This window comes from Chiloscyllium punctatum, chromosome 2 (assembly GCF_047496795.1).
Source record: "Chiloscyllium punctatum isolate Juve2018m chromosome 2, sChiPun1.3, whole genome shotgun sequence".
Classification (NCBI taxonomy): Eukaryota; Metazoa; Chordata; class Chondrichthyes; order Orectolobiformes; family Hemiscylliidae; genus Chiloscyllium; species Chiloscyllium punctatum.
The window spans coordinates 9,669,677-9,693,055 of record NC_092740.1 but is presented as its reverse complement, the minus strand read 5'-3'; the positions used below and the strand labels follow the sequence as shown (position 1 = coordinate 9,693,055).

At 45.9% G+C, this 23,379-nt stretch overlaps 1 protein-coding gene across 1 annotated transcript in view; it reads right to left on the bottom strand.

The window, feature by feature from the left end:
* LOC140493718 (uncharacterized) overlaps positions 1–22,959 on the bottom strand; it is a 126,428-nt gene extending 103,469 nt beyond the window's left edge. Inside the window, exon 1 of the mRNA XM_072592490.1 lies at positions 22,805–22,959. Coding sequence (XP_072448591.1) covers positions 22,805–22,959 — 155 coding nt within the window. The remainder of the gene's footprint in view (positions 1–22,804) is intronic.
* Between the last annotated feature and the right edge of the window lie 420 nt (positions 22,960–23,379).

The window sequence follows — 23,379 nt, the reverse complement described above, 5'->3', positions numbered from 1 at the left end:
CTTTGCATAATTGGGTGTGGCTCCCACTGGAGCTGTGATGAACACAGCTTTCAGGCTGTTAAATGCCTTCTGACAGCCTGCTGTTCACTGAAATACTCTGCACTTTTTCAATAAGTCATTCAGTGGAATGACCAGACTGCTAAATTTAAGGACAAACTTCTGATAAAACACGTTCAGTTCCAGGAACTGCTGACTTCAATGATGGTATTGGAAAGGCCCCAATAACCTCTGTTTTCTTATTCCATGGGGCCAACTGTCCATGTCCGATGACATGGCCCAGGAACTTGACTTGAGCTTTTCTGAATTCACTCTTAGGCAGGTTAATTACAGGGTCTGTCTCCAAAGGTCAATCAAATAATTCCAATAAAAACTGTAAATGTTCCTTCCATATGTAATTAAATATCACGAGGTCATCAATGTATACCGCAAAATGGGGTAATCCAGAAATGACTCACTGGTTAGTCTTTGAAATGTGACAGGAGCATTTTTCATCACAATTGTCATGCCTTTAAATTGGTTTTGTCCAATTGGTCGGGGAAAGTCAGGACTGCAGATGCTGGAAATCAGTGTCAAAAAGTGTGGGACTGGAAAAGCACAGCCATCAGACAGCATCGAAGGAGCAGGAGAGTCGGAGTTTCGAGCAGAAGCTCTTCATCAGGAATGTGGGGGAGGCCCAAGGGGGCTGAGAGATAAATGAGTTGGGGGTGTGGGTGAAAGGAGCTGGGAAAGCGTTGGGTAGATAAAGGTTGGGATGGGTGATGGTGATAGTTGGAGAGGAGTGTGGAGCGGATATGTGGGAAGGGCAATGGACAGGTACGACATTTGAAGAGGACCATGCCAAGTTGGAAGGTTGGATCTCGGATAAAGTGAGGGGAGGGTAGATGAGGAAACTGGTGAAATCAACTTTGATCCTGTGTGTTGGAGGGTCCTAAGGAAGAAAATGAGGCATTGTTCCTCCAAGGGTAAGATGGCTAGAATCTGGCAGTGGAGGAGGCTGAGGACTTGCATATCATTGGTGGAGAAGGAGGGGGAGTTGAAGTGTTTGACCACAGGTCGGTGGGGTTGTTTAATGAGTGTATCCCAGAAATGTTCCACAAGTTGTCATCCTATCTCTCCAATGTAGAGGAGACTACATAAAGAGCATTGGACATAGTAGATAATGTATGTGGATGTGCAGAAAAATCTCTGCCGGATATGGAAGGATCCATCGGAACCTTGGATGGAAATGACGGAGGAGTTGTGGGCACAGGTACTACACTTCCTGTGGTGGCGGGGGAATGTGCTGGACTGGAAAGTTGGTTGGTGAAAGTGGGGGGGAATTAACTGAACAAGGGAGTCGTGGATAGATTGTCTTCTACAGAACACATTCAGTAATGGGGAGGGAAATCTATCTCTGGTGGTGGAGTCTGTTTGTAGGTTGTGGAAATGGGGAATATGAAGCATTGTATTTGGAGGTAGGTGAGGTGGAAGGTGAGGATCAGGGGGGTTTTGTCCTTGTTGCAATTGGAGGGGTGGAGTTCAAGGGCAGAGGTGTGGAGGGTGGAGGAGATGTGCTGGATGGCATCATTGACCATGTGGAAGGGGAAATTGGGGTCCTTGAAGTAGGAGGCCATCTGGGATATTCTATGGTGGAATTTGTCCTCCTGAGAGCAGATGGGGTGGAGGTGAAGGAACTTGGAGTAAGGCATAGTGTCTTTGGGATCATGAAAACCAAAACTGTCTTAATTCTTCCAGATAAAGTTACCTGCTAGTATCCTCTGAGTAAGTTCAACTGAGAATTAAATTGATGGCCCACCTTCTCAATACAGTCTTCCAAACATAGAGTACAGGATCAATCAGACTTTGTGACTACATTTACTTTGCAGTAGTACACACACATACTCGTTGGGCACCATCTGATTTTGTCATCATTACTTTGGGTAAGCTCCAGTCACTGCAACTCGCTTCAATGATGTTGTCTTTTAACATGCGTTCAATCTCTTTTTGAACCTGTGCCACCTTTAGAGTGTTAAGTCTGAAAGGATTTTGCTTAATTGGAACAGCATTTCCTATATCTACATCATTTATAATTAGATGAATACTTTCCAGTTTACTCTCGAATATCTCTCCACGCGATAGTAATAACTCTTTCAGGTCATTTCAATTTTCCTCTGGAAGTTGACTCAATCGTTTATCTCAATTTTTGAGATCTTCCTCATTGTCCAAATTAATTTGAGAGATGTCCAATTCAGAATCCTCTGAACTTGCTTCTTCACTCTGTGTTGTCACCAGTAACACCTTCTCCTTTTGCTTTCATTGCATATTGAAATACCTTGTGCGCATAATCACCTGATACATTCTGTGAAATTTCTTTTCTATCTGGAACCCCTATCAAATAATTCACCTCACTCAATCTCCTTTTGATTTGTTAAGATCCACTAAACCTTGCTTTTAAAGGTTCACCTTTCACTGGAAAAACACTGACACTTTACCTCTTTTCGTAAAATTGCAATTTTTTGGTTTTCTTGTCTCCTTCCTGTTCCATCATAGGCCGTGCTATTTTTAACTGATGTTGAGCCTACTCTCTTGCTTTATTTAATTATTCACTAAAACTTTAACACATAGATAAAGTCTGCAGTTGGGTGAGAATTAGATTAGATTAGATTAGATTACTTACAGCGTGGAAACAGGCCCTTCGGCCCAACAAGTCCACACCGCCCCGCCGAAGCGTAACCCAACCATACCCCTACATCTACATCTACATCTACCCCTTACCTAACACTACGGGCAATTTAGCATGGCCAATTCACCTGACCTGCACATCTTTGGACTGTGGGAGGAAACCGGAGCACCCGGAGGAAACCCACGCAGACACAGGGAGAATGTGCAAACTCCACACAGTCAGTCGCCTGAGGCGGGAATTGAACCCGGGTCTCCGGCGCTGCGAGGCAGCAGTGCTAACCACTGTGCCACCGTGCCGCCCACATTGGTCAACATGGTCTCTGATAAGGCATGACAAGAGATGGCAAAGAAAACTGAAGATGGATATGGGTTCAAGATTGAGACATGGAGCAACATGTGAGGGCCTTTGGACCAGCGGGCTGGAGGATGTGAGGGATGGCACACAGGCACAGCATCAGAAACAAATTCTGATCAAACAGACTCACTCCCAAATATGGTTAACATAGAAGACCATAAGACACAGGAACTGAAGTGGGCCATTCATCCCATCAGGGTCTCGCAGGTACAGTGCTGCTGTGACGGAGGGGTTGGGAGGATATGAAATGGGAACCATTCACAAACAGGAAACTCCAAACAGACATGTGACTGTCCCTCCTTTTACCGGGATACGAATATCATTGTCCTTTCTCTGTGGAAGCAAATGTTTTTCTTTCTGTCTGAGAGAAAAGATGTCAGATGTTGGTGTGACTGTATGTGTTCCAACATATTAACAATCCTGATTAGACCATCCTGGAGTATGTGGTCATTCTGTGTACCCCACCTGCAGAAGAGTGACCTGTACTGGGCTGAGTCGGAGTACAGAGCAGATTTATTGAAATGGTAGTTTGTCTCCATGCGTTAAAAGATCAGAACGGGTTAAAGAGAGAAAAAGAGCTTCATTGTGGCACAGAAAAAGACCATTCAGCCCATCAAGCCCAAGCTGATTATCTGCCACATAATCCCGTGTGTCCCATTCACTGCTCTATCCCCAAAACCCTGCAAATTTATTTCCCTCAGTTTCTGGTCTCATTTTTTTCATCAATAATTGATCATCTTCACTTGCACCAACCGAATAGGCAGCATGTTCTGCACATTTCCAGTTAATGCATCAACAGAACCACTTACCCATCTACATTTTCTCAAACTTTTAAACCTGATCCGAATTCTTGTGCCATCACCGATTGGACAGAGTTCCTTTTTTTTGTCTGCCTTATCTCGATCTGTTATAATCTTGTCCAGCTCTATCGAAATGATTCTCAACCTGTATTCTTCAAGGAAAATAGCCATTTCTCCAACACAGTCCTCTGACTATATTTTCTGTGTCTATGAGCCATTCTGGTACAAGTGTGCTCCACCCCTCAAGAGCTCTCCCATCCTTCCTGACCCGAACTCTGGGGACTAGAATTGGATGCAACACTTGACTGTCTCATAACCAGAGCTGAATCAAAGGTTCGCATCTTCTCCATGAGATTGTTCTCAGGAACCATAATAATAAAGCCCAAGATCCCATATATGGTGCTTTCTGATTATGTCCTGTCACCTTTAAAGATAGTTGCACATTAACCTCCTGCTCCCTCTGTCCTTCCATACTCTCGACATCTGTGTCATTCAAATATACATTCCCTCTCTGCATTGCTTCTCTCAAAATGCATCAACTCACTGTGTTCGAAAGAAGAGACATATTCAATTCAAAATGCTAACTCTGGCTGGACAATTTCCTTTCCACTCAGGTTTCCTGGGTTATTTATAAGAAATAAAATGCCATAGGCTCACCACTTCCTGGGTGAAGAAATCCCCATAGGCATCTGTAGAGTGAATGCAGAGTTAATGCTGTGTGTCTAATCCAGTTATGTCTTCTGAAGAACGGTCACTGGACTCCAAACATTAAGTCTGCTTTCACTCCACTGATGCTGCCAGACCCGTTGAGTTTCACCAGCAATTTCTGTTTTTGTTTCTGATTTCCAGAATCCACAGTTCTTTGTCATTTCTTTGATTCTCTGTGGTGAGTGTTTGTCTTTCAGATTGGGGGGAAGTGTGCTGTCTTGTTGAAACAATTCTCTTTTTGAACGATGTGTATGACCTGGGCTTAGGTATACAGGACAGAACTTTAGTACTTGCAGAGACACAATGAAAAGAAAACATTCAACGATCCTCAAAATTACCGAATCATTCCTAATGAGACATGACAAAAACAGATCTTGGTCACCAAGTGTATAATTTTCACAAAAATGAACAATTCATTATGAAGAACAGAACTTAGCAAAGCACAAATAAACTGTAAGACATTTTAACTGATATATACTATTGTTATGAAGTTGAAGGTGTGTATTGTACCTTTAAGAGAGAGAGAATGCTGTTCTCAACAGAGAGCTTACAAGCACCTGTGTATATAACTAGATGGCAATCCCAGAGTGTACTGGAAAATTGAAAATATGTAACATTTGGCTGTGAAATGGATACCTAAGTTTTGGTTGCTATTTTGACAACAAAATTCCAAGTTAACCCATTAGTTTAAATTATGGCCCAACGTACTAAAACCCAGTCATGTTTGAATTTATTGTTTTGCCAACATTGAGCCAGTGAGACAATCCAATATTAGGGTATAAAAATGCAGGCATTTTGAAAATTGGAGGGAGAGCAACTACTATCGAGACGGATCTAAGAAACTCGGAAACACTCTCAATCAAAGGTCCCTTTCCATGTGAAACATACTCCCAATGAAAGAAAGAAGATGACCCAGGGAATTCAGCAGCTGGAAGGGTAAAGGCACAGAAGTCGACAGCGGCTGTGTGGTTTTGAAATTAAATTGATGTAATTTTAATAAATGTCTTAATGTGAACATTATATTGTTATGGAGTTGGAGGCAGGGAATAAGCAGTTAAGAGACGGGGGTCTTAGAGTTGTGAATAGTTGTTTTTTAATGTTCACTTTAGAGTTAAACAATAAATTGATGTTATTTTCTTTAAAATTTGAACTTGGGAGTTCTCTGTCATATATATTTGAACAGATTAAGAGGCGAGGTGAGCTTTTCTGGGTGTTTGCTTTCATTAACAGAGTGGTTCACCACCATGTCATAACACGATCTAAGTCAAATCTTCTCTGATCATAAACATCCAATCAGACATCTCTCACAAATGCCTGCGCCGCATTCACACACACACACACACACACACACAGACACACACACACACACACACACACACACACAGCTGAGAGATAAATTAAGAAACAAAATGCAAGAATTGTAATGTTCAGCTGGATGCCAGGCTTTCATGAAACCTTTGGATAATGGGTTGTATGACAGGCGCATAGGACTGACCATCTGGCTTGAATTCCAAAGTCTCTGGTCAATGTCAGCAGCTTCTGCAGACCTCGAGACATTTTTATTCATATCTCACAGACTGGGATTCTTTTCTCAGAACAAGACAGTAACTGGAGAATCATGAGAGAGAGAGAAACAGAGAGAGACAGAGAGAGACAGGGAGAGAGAGACAGAGAGAGAGAGAGAAACAGAGAGAGACAGAGAGAGACAGGGAGAGAGAGACAGAGAGAGAGAGAGACAGAGAGAGAGAGAGAAAAACAGAGAGAGACAGAGAGAAACAGGGAGAGAGAGACAGAGAGAGAGACAGAGAGTGAGAGAAACAGAGAGAGACAGAGAGAGAGAAAGACAGAGAAAGCGAGAGAAAAACAGTGAGAGAGAGAGAGACAGGGAGAGAGAGACAGAGAGAGAGAGAGACAGAGAGAGAGAGAGAAAAACAGAGAGAGACAGAGAGAAACAGGGAGAGAGAGACAGAGAGAGAGACAGAGAGAGAGAGAAACAGAGAGACAGAGAGAGAGAAAGACAGAGAAAGCGAGAGAAAAACAGAGAGAGAGAAAGACACAGAGATAGAGAGAGGCAAAGACAGAGAGAGACAGAGAGAGAGAGAAAGAGAGAGAGAGAGAGAGCAAAACAACAAATTAGCCCCAGTGGGAGGCTTAGAAAACAAATTGCTAACCCCCACCCCATCCTGCCGCCTCCCCCAATACAACTCCCAAACCATCCCTGACTCACACCATACCCCCACCCCAAATGCATCCACCCCAATGTGTCCACTGAACCAGATTCCACCCCAGCCACCCCATTCCCCCACCCCATACACCTCCAACCCAACTTGCAACCTGTCCCCCCAAACGGCCCCTCCAACCCAGGCCCCAACCCATCCCCACCCCACCCACCTCATCCCCCCACCTGATACCCCGACTCTAAAACTATCCCCCAACCCACCCCAACTAGTGCCACACTCCACCCACCCTGTCCCACACCCCCAACCCATCCCCCACCCCATCCCCCACCACCACAACCACTTCCCCACCCCATCCCCCACCACCAAAACACCCCACTCCCCAACCTGTGCCCCATCACCACAACACCCCCCACCCCTCCACACCACACCCAGTCCCCCTGTCCAAAACCCAGTCAGAGCCAGTTCACTCTGGTTCTAACCTTTACTTTCAACATTCCCTGTGTGTGGCAGGCCAGCAAACGGTCCTCCAATGATGAACCAATTCAACACACAGCCAGCTGCCAGTTCCGAGGCAGAGCAACATTTCAGTTCATCCACAGTGTCTTTCCAGCTGGAATTCACCTGCTGTTCGCTGCTTCAAGGATGCTGACACCTGTCCCTCCAGCTGATGTGGAAAGTCTGCCTCAGTGTTGATGGGACTTATCAAGGATCACAGGATAAAGGAATCATTTCAAAAATGACCAAAAGGCTTCCCTCAATAATCCAACATTGATGTAATTTCATGGGAGAACCTCATTCAAATGAAAGTGAGTTGAAGGAAACTCCTGTGTGAAGGGACACAATTGTTTGTGAACACCCATCAGCAGACGAAGCATGGAAAAGGAACCACAGAATGGACTTTTAATGATCTCCAGGCTAAGGACCAATCTCACCTGTGGGGAAACACCCGTCAAATATGTGGTTGGAGATGTGGCTCCAGGATCAGGCTCATCAGCCACACAAGGACCCACAGACCCCATGACCAGTGGCACGGAAATTCCTCAGTGGATGGTCACACTCATCAGTGAGTAATGACGATGACAATGAATTAACCTGCTTTGTCTTTCCAAGCCAGATTCCAACAACATTTGTTCCCTTTTTGTTTTCTCATCTTTTGTAAATGATGAACTGAGAGCACGGATCAGTCCTTGGAGCTACGATGTTGTGTCCATTATGGAGACTTGGATACCACAGGGGCAGGAATGGTTGTTGGATGTTCTGGGGTTTGAATGTTTTAAAAGGAATAGGGAGGGAGGTAAAAGAGGGGGTGGGGGAGTGGCATTGTTAATCAGGGATAGTATCACAGCTGCAGAAATGGAGGTCATCCAAGAGGGTTTGCCTACAGAGTCAGTGTGGGTGGAATTCAGAAACAGGAAAGGAGCAGTTACTTCATTGGGAGTTTTGTATAGACCCTCCAATAGCAACAGAGACATGGAGGAGCAGATTGGGAGGCAGATTTTGTCAAGGTGCAGAAGTAACAGGGTTGTTGTCATGGATGACTTTAATTTCCCTACTATTAATTGGAATCTCCTTACTGCAAATAGTTTGAATGGAGCAGGATTTGTCAGGTGTGTCCAGGAAGGATTCGGACTCAATATGTAGAGAGGCCAACTAGAAGGGAGGCCATATTCCATTTGTTCTTGGCAATGAACCAGGTCAGGTGTTAGATCTCTCGGTGGGATAGCATTTCGGTGATAGTGATCACAACTGCCTGACCTTAACTGTAATCAGGGAGCAGATGGTAGGGAAAGTATTTAATTGGGGGAGGGGGAATTCCAATGCTATTAGGCAGGAACTGTGGAACACAATTTGGGAACAGATATACTCAGGGAAATGCAGGACCGAAATGTGGAGGTTGTTCAGGGAGCACTTGCTGATAGTGCTGGACAGGTTTGTCCCACTGAGGCAAGGAAGGGATGGTAGGGTGAATGAACCTTGGATGACAAGGGATGTAGAACATCTAGTCAAGAGGAAGAAGGAAGCTTACTTCAGGTAGAGGAAGCAAGGATCAGACAGGGCTCTGAAGGGTTACAAGGTAGCCAGGAAGGAACTGAGAAATGGAGTGAGAAGAGATGGAAGGGAGCATGATAAAACCTTGGTGGGTAGGATTAAGGAAAACACCAAGGGGCATTCTACACTTATGTGAGGAACAAGAGGATGACCCGAGTGAGGATAGGGCTGCTCAGGGATAATGGAGGGAACTTGTCCTTGGAGTTGGAGGAGGTAAGAGAGATCATTAATGAATGTTTTGCTTCAGTATTCAATAGAAATGGGACCTTGTCGTTTGTGAGGACAGCGTGGAGCAGGCTGATATACTTGAACAGATTGATGTTAAGAAGGATGATGTGCTGGAATTTTTTAAAAATGTGAGGATAGATAAATCCACAAGGTTACTATGGGAAGCGAGGGAACAGATTGCTGTGCCTTTGCCGATAATCTTTGTGTCCACACTGTCCACTGGATTTGTACCAAATTAATCATATAATCAATGGAGGTCATGTTATGGCTATACAGGACATTGGTTAGGCTACCTTTAGAATCTTGTGTGCAATTCAGAAGGATGTTGTGAAACTTGAATGGGTTCAGAAAAGATTTACAAGGATGTTGCCAGGATTGGAGAATTTGAGCAAAAGGGAGAAGCTGAATAGGCTGGAGCTGTTTTCTCTGGAGCATCGGAGGCTGAGGGGTGACCTTCCAGAGGTTTATAAAATCATAAAGGGCATGGATAGGATAAATAGATAGGGTTTTTTCCTTAGGATGTGGGAATCCAGAACTAGAGGGCATAGATTTAGTGTGGGAAGGAAATGATATAAAAGGGACCTAAGAGACAACTTTTTCACACACAAGATGATGTGTGTAAGGAATGAGCTACCAGTGGAAGTGGTCGAAGCTGGTACAATTACAGCAGTTAAGAGGCATCAGGATGGGTATATGAATAGGAAGGATTCAGAGGGATATGGGCCAGGTGCTGGACGTGGGACTAGATTGGGTTGGGATATCTGGTCGGCATGGACGGGTTAGACCACAGGGTCTGTTTCTGTGCTGTACATCCGTATGACTCTATCGCTCTACAATAGGTCTGAGTAGTTCACAAGGAGATGCCAAGAGGGAAGATGGGTACTTCAAAACCACCTATTGAAGCAGTGAAGGAAAACAGGAACAAGGCCACTGGGCAACAATTGTACTGAAAAGTGAAGATTCTGTATGATTCACTCAAAATGAGGAGGTGAAATGGTCCCATTCTATTATCACCAGGTTATTAATCTGGAGACCCAGGTAAGGTTCTGGGGAATGAAGTTCAAGTCCCACTATGTTGGGTGTTCCTTTTTGTCAGTCTGGATTAACAGGCTCATGATGACCTGAAACCAGGAACTGTAAATATTCTAATCACCACCAAACCACCAAGTGATTCAGGAAAACACAGGGAATGGTTAGAATGTGGAATCTGCTCATACACCAAATGGTTGACACAGTGACCATTGTTGTACTGAAGGGGAAGCTTGATTGACACTTGAGGGAGGAAGCAACAGATCGAAATACTGACAAAGTGAGAAAATAAAGGGTAGGGAGGAACTTGTGCAGAACATGATCACCACCAAAGACCAACAGAATTCTTTAAGTTCAATTTGCATGCGCCTTAATTAACTGTTCAGATTACTTCATATAATTCTTAACATGCTGAACTTTTATTCGTTCATGGGGTGTAGGTTTTGTGAGCGGGTGTTACCTGTCCCACATTGTCGTCACAAAGGTACTAGCGAGCTGCTGCAGTTCATGATGTTATAACCCTCACTAATACTTCATTATTTTTATTTCATCAGTTTTACTTTGGAGCTGGGAATTAAAAAGATGTGAGCTGAAGGTGACAAACAAGTTTTGGTTTCTTTGTGAGGCCAGGCCTGGAAGTTATTTGCAGATTGCTTCTTGATCAAAACCATTCCATAGAACAGGTGTGAGCTGGGAGAGCAGCATGTTTAAACAGATAGTAGATCTTGATCATTAATTTTTTGTCATTACCTCAGTCAATCCGCTCTGGGGGAGACCTTCTGCTCAAGCTGATGGTAGATGTTGAATGGTAACTGGGACCTCGTGGGGAGATGGTCAGGGTGAGAGTGAAAGACCACAGTTTTGAACTGGATTTTGGTCTGTGTTTTCAGGGAGCAGGAGTTTTGATGCAAAAGCATGAAGTTTTAAAAGCTCCCTGACGAACCTCCCATTGGCACCGATTGGAAGCTCAGAGAATAGAAACTCAGTTCCAAGTATTACTGGATTCATCAGAGTGAGCTGAAACTTTGGCCCTGATTGATATCTCCAGAAAGTCAAACCAAGAAACAATATCTCTGCCTGTGGAACTAAAGTATCATGAGAACCACCTGCATGATCTGGTCAGTTTTGTTATTGTATTGTATTTATCCCTTAACTGTGTTTGTTCATCTGTCAGTATTTTGTGTGAATGGGGCTGAAATGAAAAAAATTGAAAATAGACATCAAGTCGACTATTTTGCTCTTTAATTTTGTTGAAATTTCACTCTGCGACAGTCACTGTATTGTTCATAAATTGCTAAGTATTTTGTTTAAGTTACAAATCAGTGTCATTTGGGTCATTTCTGAAGGTCTCTGAAGGCAAATGGAATTGAGAAAATTTGAGATTAGAATTCCAAAGAGCAGAGAAAGAAATCGAAAGGGAGGAGAAATAAAAAAAATTCAAAGAGCATTAAAGCTTAAAAAATTGGAACAAGAGTGGCAAGAGAAAGAAAAGGAACAGAAATTGAAAATGATGCCCTTTAGGAGCAGTGGGTCAGTGGTTAGCACTGCTGCCTCACAGCATCAGGAACCCAGGTTTGATTACACCCTTGGGACCGTCTGTGTGGGTTTGCTCCGGGTCACCTAGTCTCCTCCCACAGTCGGGTTAGGTGGATTGGTCATGTTAAATTACCCATAGTGCCCAGGGATTTTAGGTTAGGTGGATTAGCCATAGGAAATGCAGGGTTACAGGGACGGGATGGAATCCTTGTTTGAATGTCAACATGGATTTGATGGGCTAAATGGCCTGATTCCACACATTAGGGATTCTATGTTACTCCATGCTAGGCAAGTTAAACCAAATGTTTGGAAGAGACTTAAAGAGGAAGGTTTGAGCCATAATTCACAGTTCAGTCAGAGATTTTTCAGATTGTGCCGGTGAAATGATTGCACAGAGGCCAGGATCCTATCACCAAGTCACATTTTATTTTCATGGGTATCTTACCAGCCAGCTCAGAGCCAGTTCCGAGAATGAGGAGACTCTCTGAATCTCCTGTTTATATCTGTCCCCCAGTGTCCCCTGGCCCAGGTAACAACCCAATCAAGGACCTTCTGAAAGGTTAGCTTGGTTAGCACTGCTGCTTCATAGTGCCAGGGAACCAGGTTCAATTCCCACCTGAGGCAACATATCTGTGTGGATTTTGCACATTCTCCCCGTGTCTGTGTGGGTTTCCTTCCAGTGCTCCGGTTTCCTCCCACAGTCCAAAGATGTGCAGGTTAGGTGAATTGGCCATGCTAAATTGCCCGTAGTGTTAGGTGCATTAGTCAGAGGTAAATGTCGGGGAATGGGTCTGGGTGGGTTGCTCTTCAGAGGGTCGGTGTGGAGTCGTTGGGCCGAAGGGCCTGTTTCCGCACTGTAGGGAATCTAATCTAATCAATGAGATCCACCAGGCCCACATTTCAATCACTACAGTAGGTTTTGTCAAAATTTGAAAAGACGGAAATGGAAGCAATTTTCATGTTGTTTGAGAAGATAACAACAGATATAAGGTGGGCAAAAGCAGAACTGACCTTGCCCGAGCAAAATAAATTAACTGGTAAAGTAGAAGAGATTTCTACATCCCTGTCACAGGAACAGTGCAGGGTTTACGATGAGCTGTTCAATGTGAATTGGAGTTGGTCCTGGAAACATCCAGCTGGAGGTTTTGGAACTTATGGAAACAGCCTGGACAAACATATACTGAGTTTGGGAGATTTAAAATAATGTTCATTCATGGATAAGAGCATTTAAGCCTGTCAATACTTACAATGTTACAAAGAGAAATTATTCATAGAATCCCTACAGTGTGGAAACAGGCCTTTTGACCCAACATGTCTACACTGAACCTCCCAAAGGGTATCCCACACAGACCCATTCCCATACTACTTAACATTTCCCCTGACTAACCTACACATCCCAGAACACTATGGGCAATTTAGAATGGCCAATTCACCTAACCTGCACATCTTTGGACTGTGGGAGAAAACCAGAGCACCCAAAGGAAACCCACACAGACTCAGGGAAAATGTGGAAAGGGGTGGCACGGTGGCTCAGTGGTTAGCACTGCTGCCTCACAGCACCAGGGTCCCAGGTTTGATTCCAGCCTTGGGTGACTATCTGTGTGGAGTTTGCACATTCTCCCTGTGTCTGCGTGGGTTTCCTCCCACAGTCACAAAGATGTGTAGGTCAGGTGGATTGGCCATGCTAAATTGCCCATAGTGTTAGGTGTATTAGTCAGAAAGAAATGGGTCTAGGTGAGTTACTCTTTGGAGGGTCGGTGTGGACTTGTTGGGCCGAAGGGCCTGTTTCCACACTGTAAGTAATCTAATCTAAATCCACACAGACACTTACATGAGGCTGGAATCAAACCCGGGTCCCTGGCGCTGGGAGGCAGTAGCACTAACCACTGGGCCACCCTGTTATTTTAAAAGTATTTAAGTTTTCCTAATCTTCTGTAAACAGAACTCAGGTCAAATACTAAAGTGTACTCAGGGCAAGACAAGTCGTTATAATGGCTGATGGATACGAACTGATCCTCTGATCTCTTTTTGTGTCCCCCCAGAAATGTGAGAAAAATATAAAGTGGTGAAGGAAAAGGGAGGTAGGTCACCAGGACGGAGAGGATGGAATCCCCGAAAATTAACAAGGAAATTGCTGAGGGTGGAGGTTCGGGTCAGAAACTTCAATGTTTCTATTTGACTAAGTTGGGTCATGTGCATTCGGAATGTTGGAAGGTGTGAGGAAAATCTATGGGACTTCTAGGAGTCAGCAAAGACGACAAGGGAGCACAATAAAGAGAATAACATGGAGCACGCTGTAGCTCTGACTATAACAAAAAGGCCAGAGGTGAATTCTGTCATGATTACAGTAATGTGTAAGGTAGATGAGAGGTTCCTTTTGTCGAAAGGGAAAGTGACTCCTTTCCTTCAGGTGAGCTAGCTAAACCCTTAACTATATTAAGAGATACAGGAACAACATCAACCCTTTTACTGGAGAAAGGATTGCTTTTCCTTCAGTGAGTTTGATGGGAGCCAAGGTTAACAAATGTGATTGGTGGAGAATATTTTCCTGTTTCATTATATAAAATAAATTGGAAAGTGCTTTATCAGGAGACGTACTATTGGAGTTGTAAAGATATTACCGATTGAGGGAGTAGACTTACTGCTGGAGAATGATTTGGCCGGACGGAAGGTAATAGTTTTGCTCAGAATTACAGAATACCTAAAGGAGGTTCAAAAGACAAAATAATTATAGATCAGGTTCTTGGTATCTTTCCTTTGTGTGGAGTAACCAGAGGGATGGTTAAACAAAATCCATCCAAACGGGTCGATGAGACCCCACAAGCGAGTGCAAGGACAGCTGAAACATTCCAGAGAGGTGAAGATATTGCAGGCAGAGTGCTGGGTTTGACATCCTGAGTTACAGACCAGAAAACAGATCCTGAATTAAACAGTGCAGCCAATTCATACTGAGGCAGAGGCTGAAGGAGCTCCAGTGTGTTATTATCTTCAGAATGGAGTACCAGTGAGGAAGTGGAGGCTGGATCTGAAGGATGTACATCAGATAGTGACACCCCAATTTTGTAAAATGTGTCATTATGTCAAGTTGGAGGTTAAACTAGCACCCCGATTCCGACACCAGTTTATAAGGAACCATTCGGTCATGTACTGGTGGGTTTTATAGGACCATTACCAAAATCAAAGGCTGGAAGTGAATATTTTCTTATCATTCTGGATATGACAACTGGATTTTCAGAGACTATTCTCTTTCAAACAATCAGAATTGCAGTGGCAGCGACAAAAACTCACACAGCTTTTAATTGTTAGGGTCCACCAATCCTGAAGCACAATTTAATCAAGGATCAGACTTCATGACAAAACGTTGTCACGATAACATCAGTAATTTGGGGATTAAACAACAAAAGTTGACTGTGGACTAACCACAATTCCAAAGTGCTTTGGGCATAGATTACTGAACTCTCAAAATCATGATCGAAACTGATGGTAATGGGAGTCCAAATGATAGAGACAAAGGCTGAGATTTTCTCTTCTCAAAAGGGTTAACAAGAGCATGTAGAGGTACATGGAACAGCACAGCACAGCACAGCACAGCACAGCACAGCACAGCACAGCACAGCACAGTATAGCACAGCACAGCACAGCACAGCACAGCACAGTATAGCACAGCACAGTACAGCAGACCACAAAATCATGATCGAAACCGATGGTAATGGGAGTCCAAATGATAGAGACAAAGGCTGAGATTTTCTCTTCTCAAAAGGGTTAACAAGAGCATGTAGAGGTACATGGAACAGTACAGTACAGCACAGCACAGCACAGCACAGCTCAGTACAGTACAGTACAGCACAGCACAGCACAGCACAGCACAGCACAGGCCATTCAGCCCTCAATGATGTGTCAACCTTTTATCCTCTTCTAAGATCAAACTGACCTGCATACCTTTCATTTTACTATCATCCATGTGCCTATCCAAGACTTGCTTAAATGTCCCTAATGTATCTGACTCTACTACCACCACTGGTGTATTCCAAGCACCCACCACTTTCTGTGTAAGAAACCTACCTCTGACATCTCAACTAAACCTTCTTCCAATTACCTTAAAGTTATGCCTCCACATGATAGCCATTTCCATCCTGAGAAACAATCTCTGGCGATCCACTCTATCTATGCCTCTCATCATCCTGTACCAAGGGGTACCCACCGGCCCACAGCTCCAGGGAACTGGGAGCAGCGTCCCAGTGACAGCCCTGCTGTCAGATGGAGAACGGGGCGATGTGGACCCTGGGTCTGACACGATGACACCAGAGCGGGGAAATGACTCCAGCGTGGAGCCGGACAACTACCTCAGCCCCGGGAAGGTCCAGCAGTTTGCTGTCACCACGGGGATGCACGCAGCTACCCCACTGGAGCAAGACCAGAAGAAAATGGACACTGGTAACCCCGTAAACTGTTAAAATGGGGTTTAAAATTGCCAGCATAAATGTGCGTAGCATTAAAGCGGCTACGCGATGTGTTTCAACGCTGGCCTTCCTGGCCAACGTCAAAGCCGATATCCTGTTTCTGCAGGAGTGTGGGATACCGCACCTCAGCAGTTACAGGAGATGGTCGAGCTTGTGGGCCCACGGGCCGTCAGTGTGGTCGGGGGGCAACGATAGCCGCGCCTCCGGCCTGGGTATCCTGTTGCGGGGAGGCAACTTCACCATCTCCGAGGTTAAGGAGGTGGTGGGCGGGCGCCTCCTCGTCGCGGACGTCAAATACAGAAACGCTCCCGTGAGACTAATCAACGTGTACGCCCCAGTGGGTAAGAGTGAACGGTTGGCCGTCCTGCAACAGCTTCCACTGCTGCTGGCTACGTCCAGGCCGGTCATTCTGGCCGGAGACTTCAACTGCATCATTGATGCAGATGGACGATCCGGCGGGGGGGACAGTAAACCGGACGCTACGTCCAGGGCCCTGATGGAAACGGTCAAAGACGCCAAGCTGCACGACGTCTTCAGCGCCCCTGCAGACGGAGCGCAGCGTAGATACACCTGGTCACGGGCAGACGGGTCTATCCGCTCAAGGATAGATTACCTGTTTGTGTCCCGAACGCTCTCGGTCAGATCCACCGACGTCAAGCCGGTGTTCTTCTCTGACCACTGCCTCCTGCTGGCCGACTGTCACCTACAGGACGAACAGCGGGCGGGCAAGGGAACGTGGAAACTGAACACTAAGCTGTTGACCCCGGGAAACATCGAAGAGCTCAAGAGGGATTACGCAGGTTGGAGAACCGTGAAGCCCCTCTTTGAGTCTCCAGCGGACTGGTGGGAAACGGTAAAAGGGAACATCAAGAGGTTCTTTATCCTCAAAGGTGTCCAGGAGGCGAGAGAGAGGCGGGGAAAACTGTCCCAGCTCCAGGAAAGTATGCAGAACCTGCTCCTGCTGCAGACGATGGGGGTGGATGTCACGGAGGACCTCAAGGAGGTGAAGGGCCAGCAAGCCTCGCTCTTTGCCTCGGAGGCCTCCAGGATAATCTTCCGGTCCAGGGTCCGCTCGGTGGAGCAGGACGAGACGTGCTCACGTTTCTTCTTCCAGAAGGTGCACAAAGAGAGCTCCGTGCTCAGCAGCCTGAAGAAAGAAGATGGCTCGGTAACGTCATCTCAGGCTGACGTCATGAGGATCAGCAAATCCTTCTACGCCAGCCTGTATGACTCGAAGCCGACCGACAGCGCGGCCTCCCAGTCGTTCCTGTCCTCTATCACGGAGGTCCTAGATGACGGAACACGAGAGAGGCTGGACCAGCCGCTATCTCTGGATGAACTGACCAAGGCCCTCGAGTCCTTCGAAAAGAATAAAACTCCCGGAAGCGACGGCTTACCGGTCGAGGTTTATTCCACTCTTTGGGACTTGATCGGCCAGGACCTGCTGGAGGTGTATGTCAGTATGCTCCGGGCAGGTACCATGAGTGAATCCATGAGGAAAGGCATCATCACCCTCGTCTACAAGCGGAAGGGGGAGAGGGAGGAAATTAGAAATTGGAGACCGATCTCACTGTTAAATGCAGACTACAAAATCCTGTCAAAGGTCATCGCCAACCGGGTCAGGTCTGCTCTGGGATCGGTGATCCACCCGGACCAAACCTGTGCTGTACCGGGCAGGAAGATCTCTGAGAGTCTCGCACTCCTCAGGGATACGATCGCCTACGTGCAGGACAGGGGGGTGGACACCTGCCTCATCAGCCTGGACCAGGAGAAAGCCTTTGACAGGATATCGCATACATATATGAGGGATGTCCTCTCCAAAATGGGCTTTGGGGAGGGAATCGGAAATTGGATCAGACTGCTCTACACCAACATTGTCAGTGCAGTCTCAATCAATGGGTGGGAATCAGATAGCTTCCCTGTAAGATCTGGAGTCAGGCAGGGATGCCCCCTCTCACCCGCCTTGTTTGTGTGTTGCATAGAGCCATTTGCCGAATCCATCAGGAAGGATGCGAGCCTGAGAGGGGTGACTATTCCTGGCAGCGGGGGCCTGCAGGTTAAGGCCTCCCTGTACATGGATGACGTCGCTGTTTTCTGCTCGGATCCGCTGTCCGTGCACAGACTCGTGTGCATCTGCGACCAGTTCGAACGGGCCTCGGGGGCCAAGGTAAACCGAGGCAAGAGCGAGGCCATGCTCTTCGGGAACTGGGCCGACCAATCCTCTATCCCCTTCACCGTCAGGACTGACCACCTGAAGGTGCTGGGTATTTGGTTCGGGGGGGCTGGGGCGTGCGCCAAGACCTGGGAGGAGCGGATCAGAAAGATGAGACAGAAACTAGGCAGATGGGGGCAACGGTCGCTCTCCATCGCGGGAAAAAACCTGGTCATCAGGTGTGAGGTCCTCTCAGTATTGCTATATGTGGCACAGGTCTGGCCTATCCCCAGGACCTGTGCCGCCGCAGTCACCCGGGCCATCTTCCAATTCATTTGGAGATCAAAGATGGACCGGGTCCGAAGAGACTCAATGTACAAAGACCGGTGCAATGGGGGAAAAAACACGCCCAATGCCACCCTCACCCTGATGGCCACCTTTGTGTGTGGCTGCATCAAGCTGTGCGTGGATCCCCGGTACGCAAACACCAAGTGTCACTATGTACTGAGGTTCTACCTGTCCCCGGTGTTGCGAAGGATGGGCCTGGCCTCGCTGCCGCGGAACGCTCCGAGTAGTTGGACCGTTCTGTATCACCTGTCCTTCGTGGAGAAATTTATGAGGAAAAACACCTTTGACCACAATCCATCAGGAAGTGGTCAGCACGTAGCGTCCTTGAGACCCTTCGGGAAAAGGAGAGGGCGGATCCTGTCGAGCGGTTCCCTGAGCAGACTGTCAAAGCCATTTGGCAGAATGCCTCATCGCCAGAACTTTCCAACAAGCACCAAGACGTGGCTTGGCTGGTGGTGAGAAGGGCTCTGCCTGTGAGATCCTTTATGCACGCCCGGACTCTCTGCCGCACTGCACGCTGCCCTCGAAGTGGCTGCGGGGGGGACGAGACTGTCACACACCTCCTTCTGGAATGTGCCTATGCAGAGGAAGTCTGGAGAGGAATGCAGTGGTGCTTGTCGAGGTTCGTCCCGAGCAGCGCCGTGACGCGGGACTCCGTGCTCTACGGCCTGTTCCCCGGGACTCACACCGAGACGAACATTAACTGCGCCTGGAGGATCATCAACTCGGTGAAGGACGCTCTCTGGGCGGTCCGAAACCTGTTGATCTTCCAGCTGAAGGAGTTGACCCCGACCGAGTGTTGCAGACTGGCACATTCCAAGGTCCAAGACTACGTGTTGAGGGACGCGCTGAAGCTTGGGGCAGCTGCCGCCAAGGCGCGGTGGGGAAAGACCACCGTGTAAGATCGGCCTGCCGAAAGAAGAACAGGGGGCCCATACAGACGTTTTTTTTGGGCTCTGCTGATGCCTCAGCCAAATATATGTACAAGATTGAAAAATGCACAGGATTGTAAATGACATTGATAAATTCGAATCTGTGTTTGGAAATGTGGACATATGTATGGCATGATCAAATGTACAGACCATCAAATCTTTTTATGAATAAAGTATATTTTTGAAATAAAAAAAAGTACACCTCTATCAAGTCACCTCTCGTCCTTCTTCACTCCAATGAGAAAAGGCCTCACTCCCTCAAACTTTCTTCATAAGAGATGCCCTTCGGTCCTGACAGCATTCTGTTAAATATCCTCTTCAACTTCTCAAAAGCTTCCACATCCTTCTCTGGGACGTGGCCATCACTGGCTGTATAGCATTTATTGCCCATCCATGTTTTCTCTTGAAGTCTTTGGTACAACTGAATGGCTTTGTTGGTCATTTTAAAGAGCAACTGAGAGTTAAATTAAGTGTGTGGATCTGGAGTCCCATGTAGGCCAGACCAGGTAAGGATTGCAGATTTCCTTCCCTGAAGGACATCAGTGTATCAGATGGGTTTTTCTGACAATTAACAATGTTTCATGGCCATCAGTAGATTCTTTGTTCCATTTTGTTTGAATGATCTCAAAGTCCACCATTTGCCATGCCAGGGTTCAAACCCAGATCCCCAGAATATGAGCTGAGTTTCTGGATGAATAGTCTAGCAATAATCCCACTCGGCCATTGCTGCCATTGTCTCCCCTTAAAGTGGGCCAGATAAACATAAAAGAAGAATTTTTAAAGCAGGAGATGAAGTTGTGGTACTGTTTCTGTTAGAAGGTGAATCATTTAAAGCAAAATGTAGTGTTTTTCCTTTCAAGGTAATTAAAAGAGTTAGTTCGGGAGCATATTCAATTAATACTCCTGATTGTAGGAAAAGCATCAATTGTTGTTTACTTGGATGATGTTGTAATACATAGTACAACGTGGAAAATTACAACATTTTACAAATATTCCACAGCTCCAGTCAGCTGGGTTGGTGTTAAATCGGGGAACAAGTGAATTTGCGAAAGCCAAGATGACGTTGTGGGATGTGTGTGGGACAAGGACAGGTGTCACACAGAACAAGAAAAACAAAAGCTTTCATTGACTTTCACGCAAAATGAGAGAAAATGAGGCATTTGGGCACATGTGGATTTCATCAACATTTCGATTTAAGTTTAGGACAATAGACGCACCCTTGATGTATTGATTGGACGGAGGTCAGCCAGGTGGACCTCATAAAATATGAGTTCCCTGATTGGGGCTGTTAATCTGGTCTAATCAAGGAGCCCTGGCTGACAGACATATAAACAGGAGTGTCAAATATCCTGTTCATTCTGAAAGCTGGCTCTGAGGGAGGATCAGTGTGAAGGACTTTCCACAAAGGGTGACTTGGTGAGGGATTCCAGTCTCTGTGGAGTTATTTCAGTGGTGTTGAGAGATAAGTATGCTCCTGAAATAAAATCACTATTAACAGTCATCTTTGATTTGGGGTAAACATTTCTGACATCATCCTGTTATTTCTGAAGATTGACTCATTTTATCCTACTGTCAAAGACTAGGCCCAGGATGTGGAAAAAATGTGTTATTGATTCTGGCCAAATTATATCGGGGTGGTTGAAAAGCAATCAATAGTTCTCCTGACAGCTTGTTTTGTTCTGAGGAGAATAACTTTTCCTGAGGCATCAGATACTAAAACCTTTCAAGAGTTTGTGGATTTAGTTAAGAGAAATTATGATCCCAAGTCTCCTCTAATTCTGAAATGCTCCTGGTTTGGCAATTCAAGAACAATTTACTGTGCTAAGACAACTGAAAGTGACATGTGACTTTGGTTTAACCCTTAAGGAGGTGTTAAGAGACCATTTGGTGTTTGGGATTAATGATGTAACCATGCAAAAGCACCGCCTAGCTGAAGCCCATCTGGACTTCAAAGTGCACAACAACTGGCTTTATCATGGAAAATGTGGCAAGTTGGGCAAGCATGTTGCAAGGGGTCCTGATGGAAATGATCCCCCGCACCAGGCCGATTGAGCTTAGGGAACACTACTTGAGTGAAGGCAATTGCATAGCCTCACTCAGGGCATACCCTGAACAGAGGGACTCGAGATCAGCCCACAGTAAAACCCCAGAACAAAGCCAGGCCTCAGCCAAACAATTAAAATTGTCTTCAGGATCCGGGCTAACAGGCCACTATAGTTGCTGCCGGTATTCGACTCGAAACAGAAAAAGAGTCCCACTGGACCGAAACTGGGTAAGAGAGCTCATAGTCCAGGAGAGTGCACACCTTGGGAAAATCCACCTATATCTGGTTTGGAACAGTTACGTTTATTGGCAACATCCAAATCAGAACCAATCAAAATAAACATCTGGTTAAATGGTCCCACGCTTCTTATGGAGCCCGATACTGGTGTGGGTGTTTCAGTGATGACAGAACCACTGTTTAACATTATTCACTCTGGACTCCAACTCATAGGTTTGTGCAAGACCTCAGCTAGGCTAACAAGTTACACTGGGTAACCTTTACAGATTAAGGGCCTCTTATGAGAACCAGTTGGTTCATTTGCCACTGACTATAGTATGCAGCAAGTTTGATGGGGCTAAAATTGGTTGAGAAAGATTCACCGAGATTGGCTCAATATTCTCCAATTGGAAAATGGCTGCCTGAGTCCGAATGAAACACCTGACATTTTTCAGGAAGCTCTCGGGACTATCAGGAGAGACAAGGCCACTGTGCATGTTGACCAGGAAGTAATTCCAGAAGGCTGCAAGGCCCAGCCAGTGCCATTTGCCTCAAATTGGAGGCAGAAATCAAATGGCTGGAAGGCAAAGGAAGCATCAGACCAGTGCAGTTTACAGAATAGGCAGCCCCGGTCATACCAATTGTGAACCCCTTTGGTCAGTTTGCCATTTGTGGGTATTTTAAACAAATGGTAAACAGCTTTTCACAGCTGGATAAATACCCAATCCCTCACAGTGAGATATATTCACAAAGCTGGAAGGGGGCTCTGTCCTTCATGAAGCTGAACATGACCCGTGTGTATTTGTAATTGCAGTTAGATGAGGATTCCCAGAAATATTCTACAATTAATACCCATAAAGGTTAGTACCAATACACGATACTGCCATTTGGAGTAACATTAGCCTGGGTAGTTTCTCAATGGACAATGGAGAACATGTTACAGATTCTCGCCACATGGTGGCATTTATCACGATGACATACAAATACCAGGGAAGATTAACAAGGAGCACTTAAAGAACTTGGACACAGTCCTTCGATGTTTCTCCCAGGTGACCATGTACCTTAGAAGGGAAAAATGTGAATTCCAGGCACCCCAAGGGACCTACTTGGGCTCCAGAGTCAACAAGACCAGGTCATACGCATTGGAAGATAAAGTGAGAGCAAGCAATTGCGCCCTGGTGTCATCTGACTTCTGACCTTCTTCAGGGGATGACGTTTGGTTGAGGAACCACAGGAATGGCTCTGCATGGGTAAGGTACATGGTCAACACGAGGTCAGGTCCTGTGATGTATAAAGTTCTGGTCAGTCCAATGGTCCTGAACAAGGACATGGACCATATGAAAGCTGCAAACTCACAAACAGTGCAGAAACAACCCATGCCCGGCTCCTTGGCAGTGTTTCTAATTGTTCAGGAACCCGTGCATTCTGCCTGTCCATCAAGCATGGGGCGGCACGGTGGCTCAGTAGTTAGCACTACTGCCTCACAGCACCAGAGTCCCAGGTTCGATTCCAGCCTCAGGTGACTGTCTGTGTGGAGTTTGCACATTCTCCCCCTGTCTGCGTGGGTTTCGTCCTGGTGCTCCTGTTTCCTCCCACAGCCCAAAGATGTGCAAGTCAGATGAATTGGCCATGCTAAATTGTCCATCGTGTTAGGTGCATTAGTCAGAGGGAAGTGGGTCTG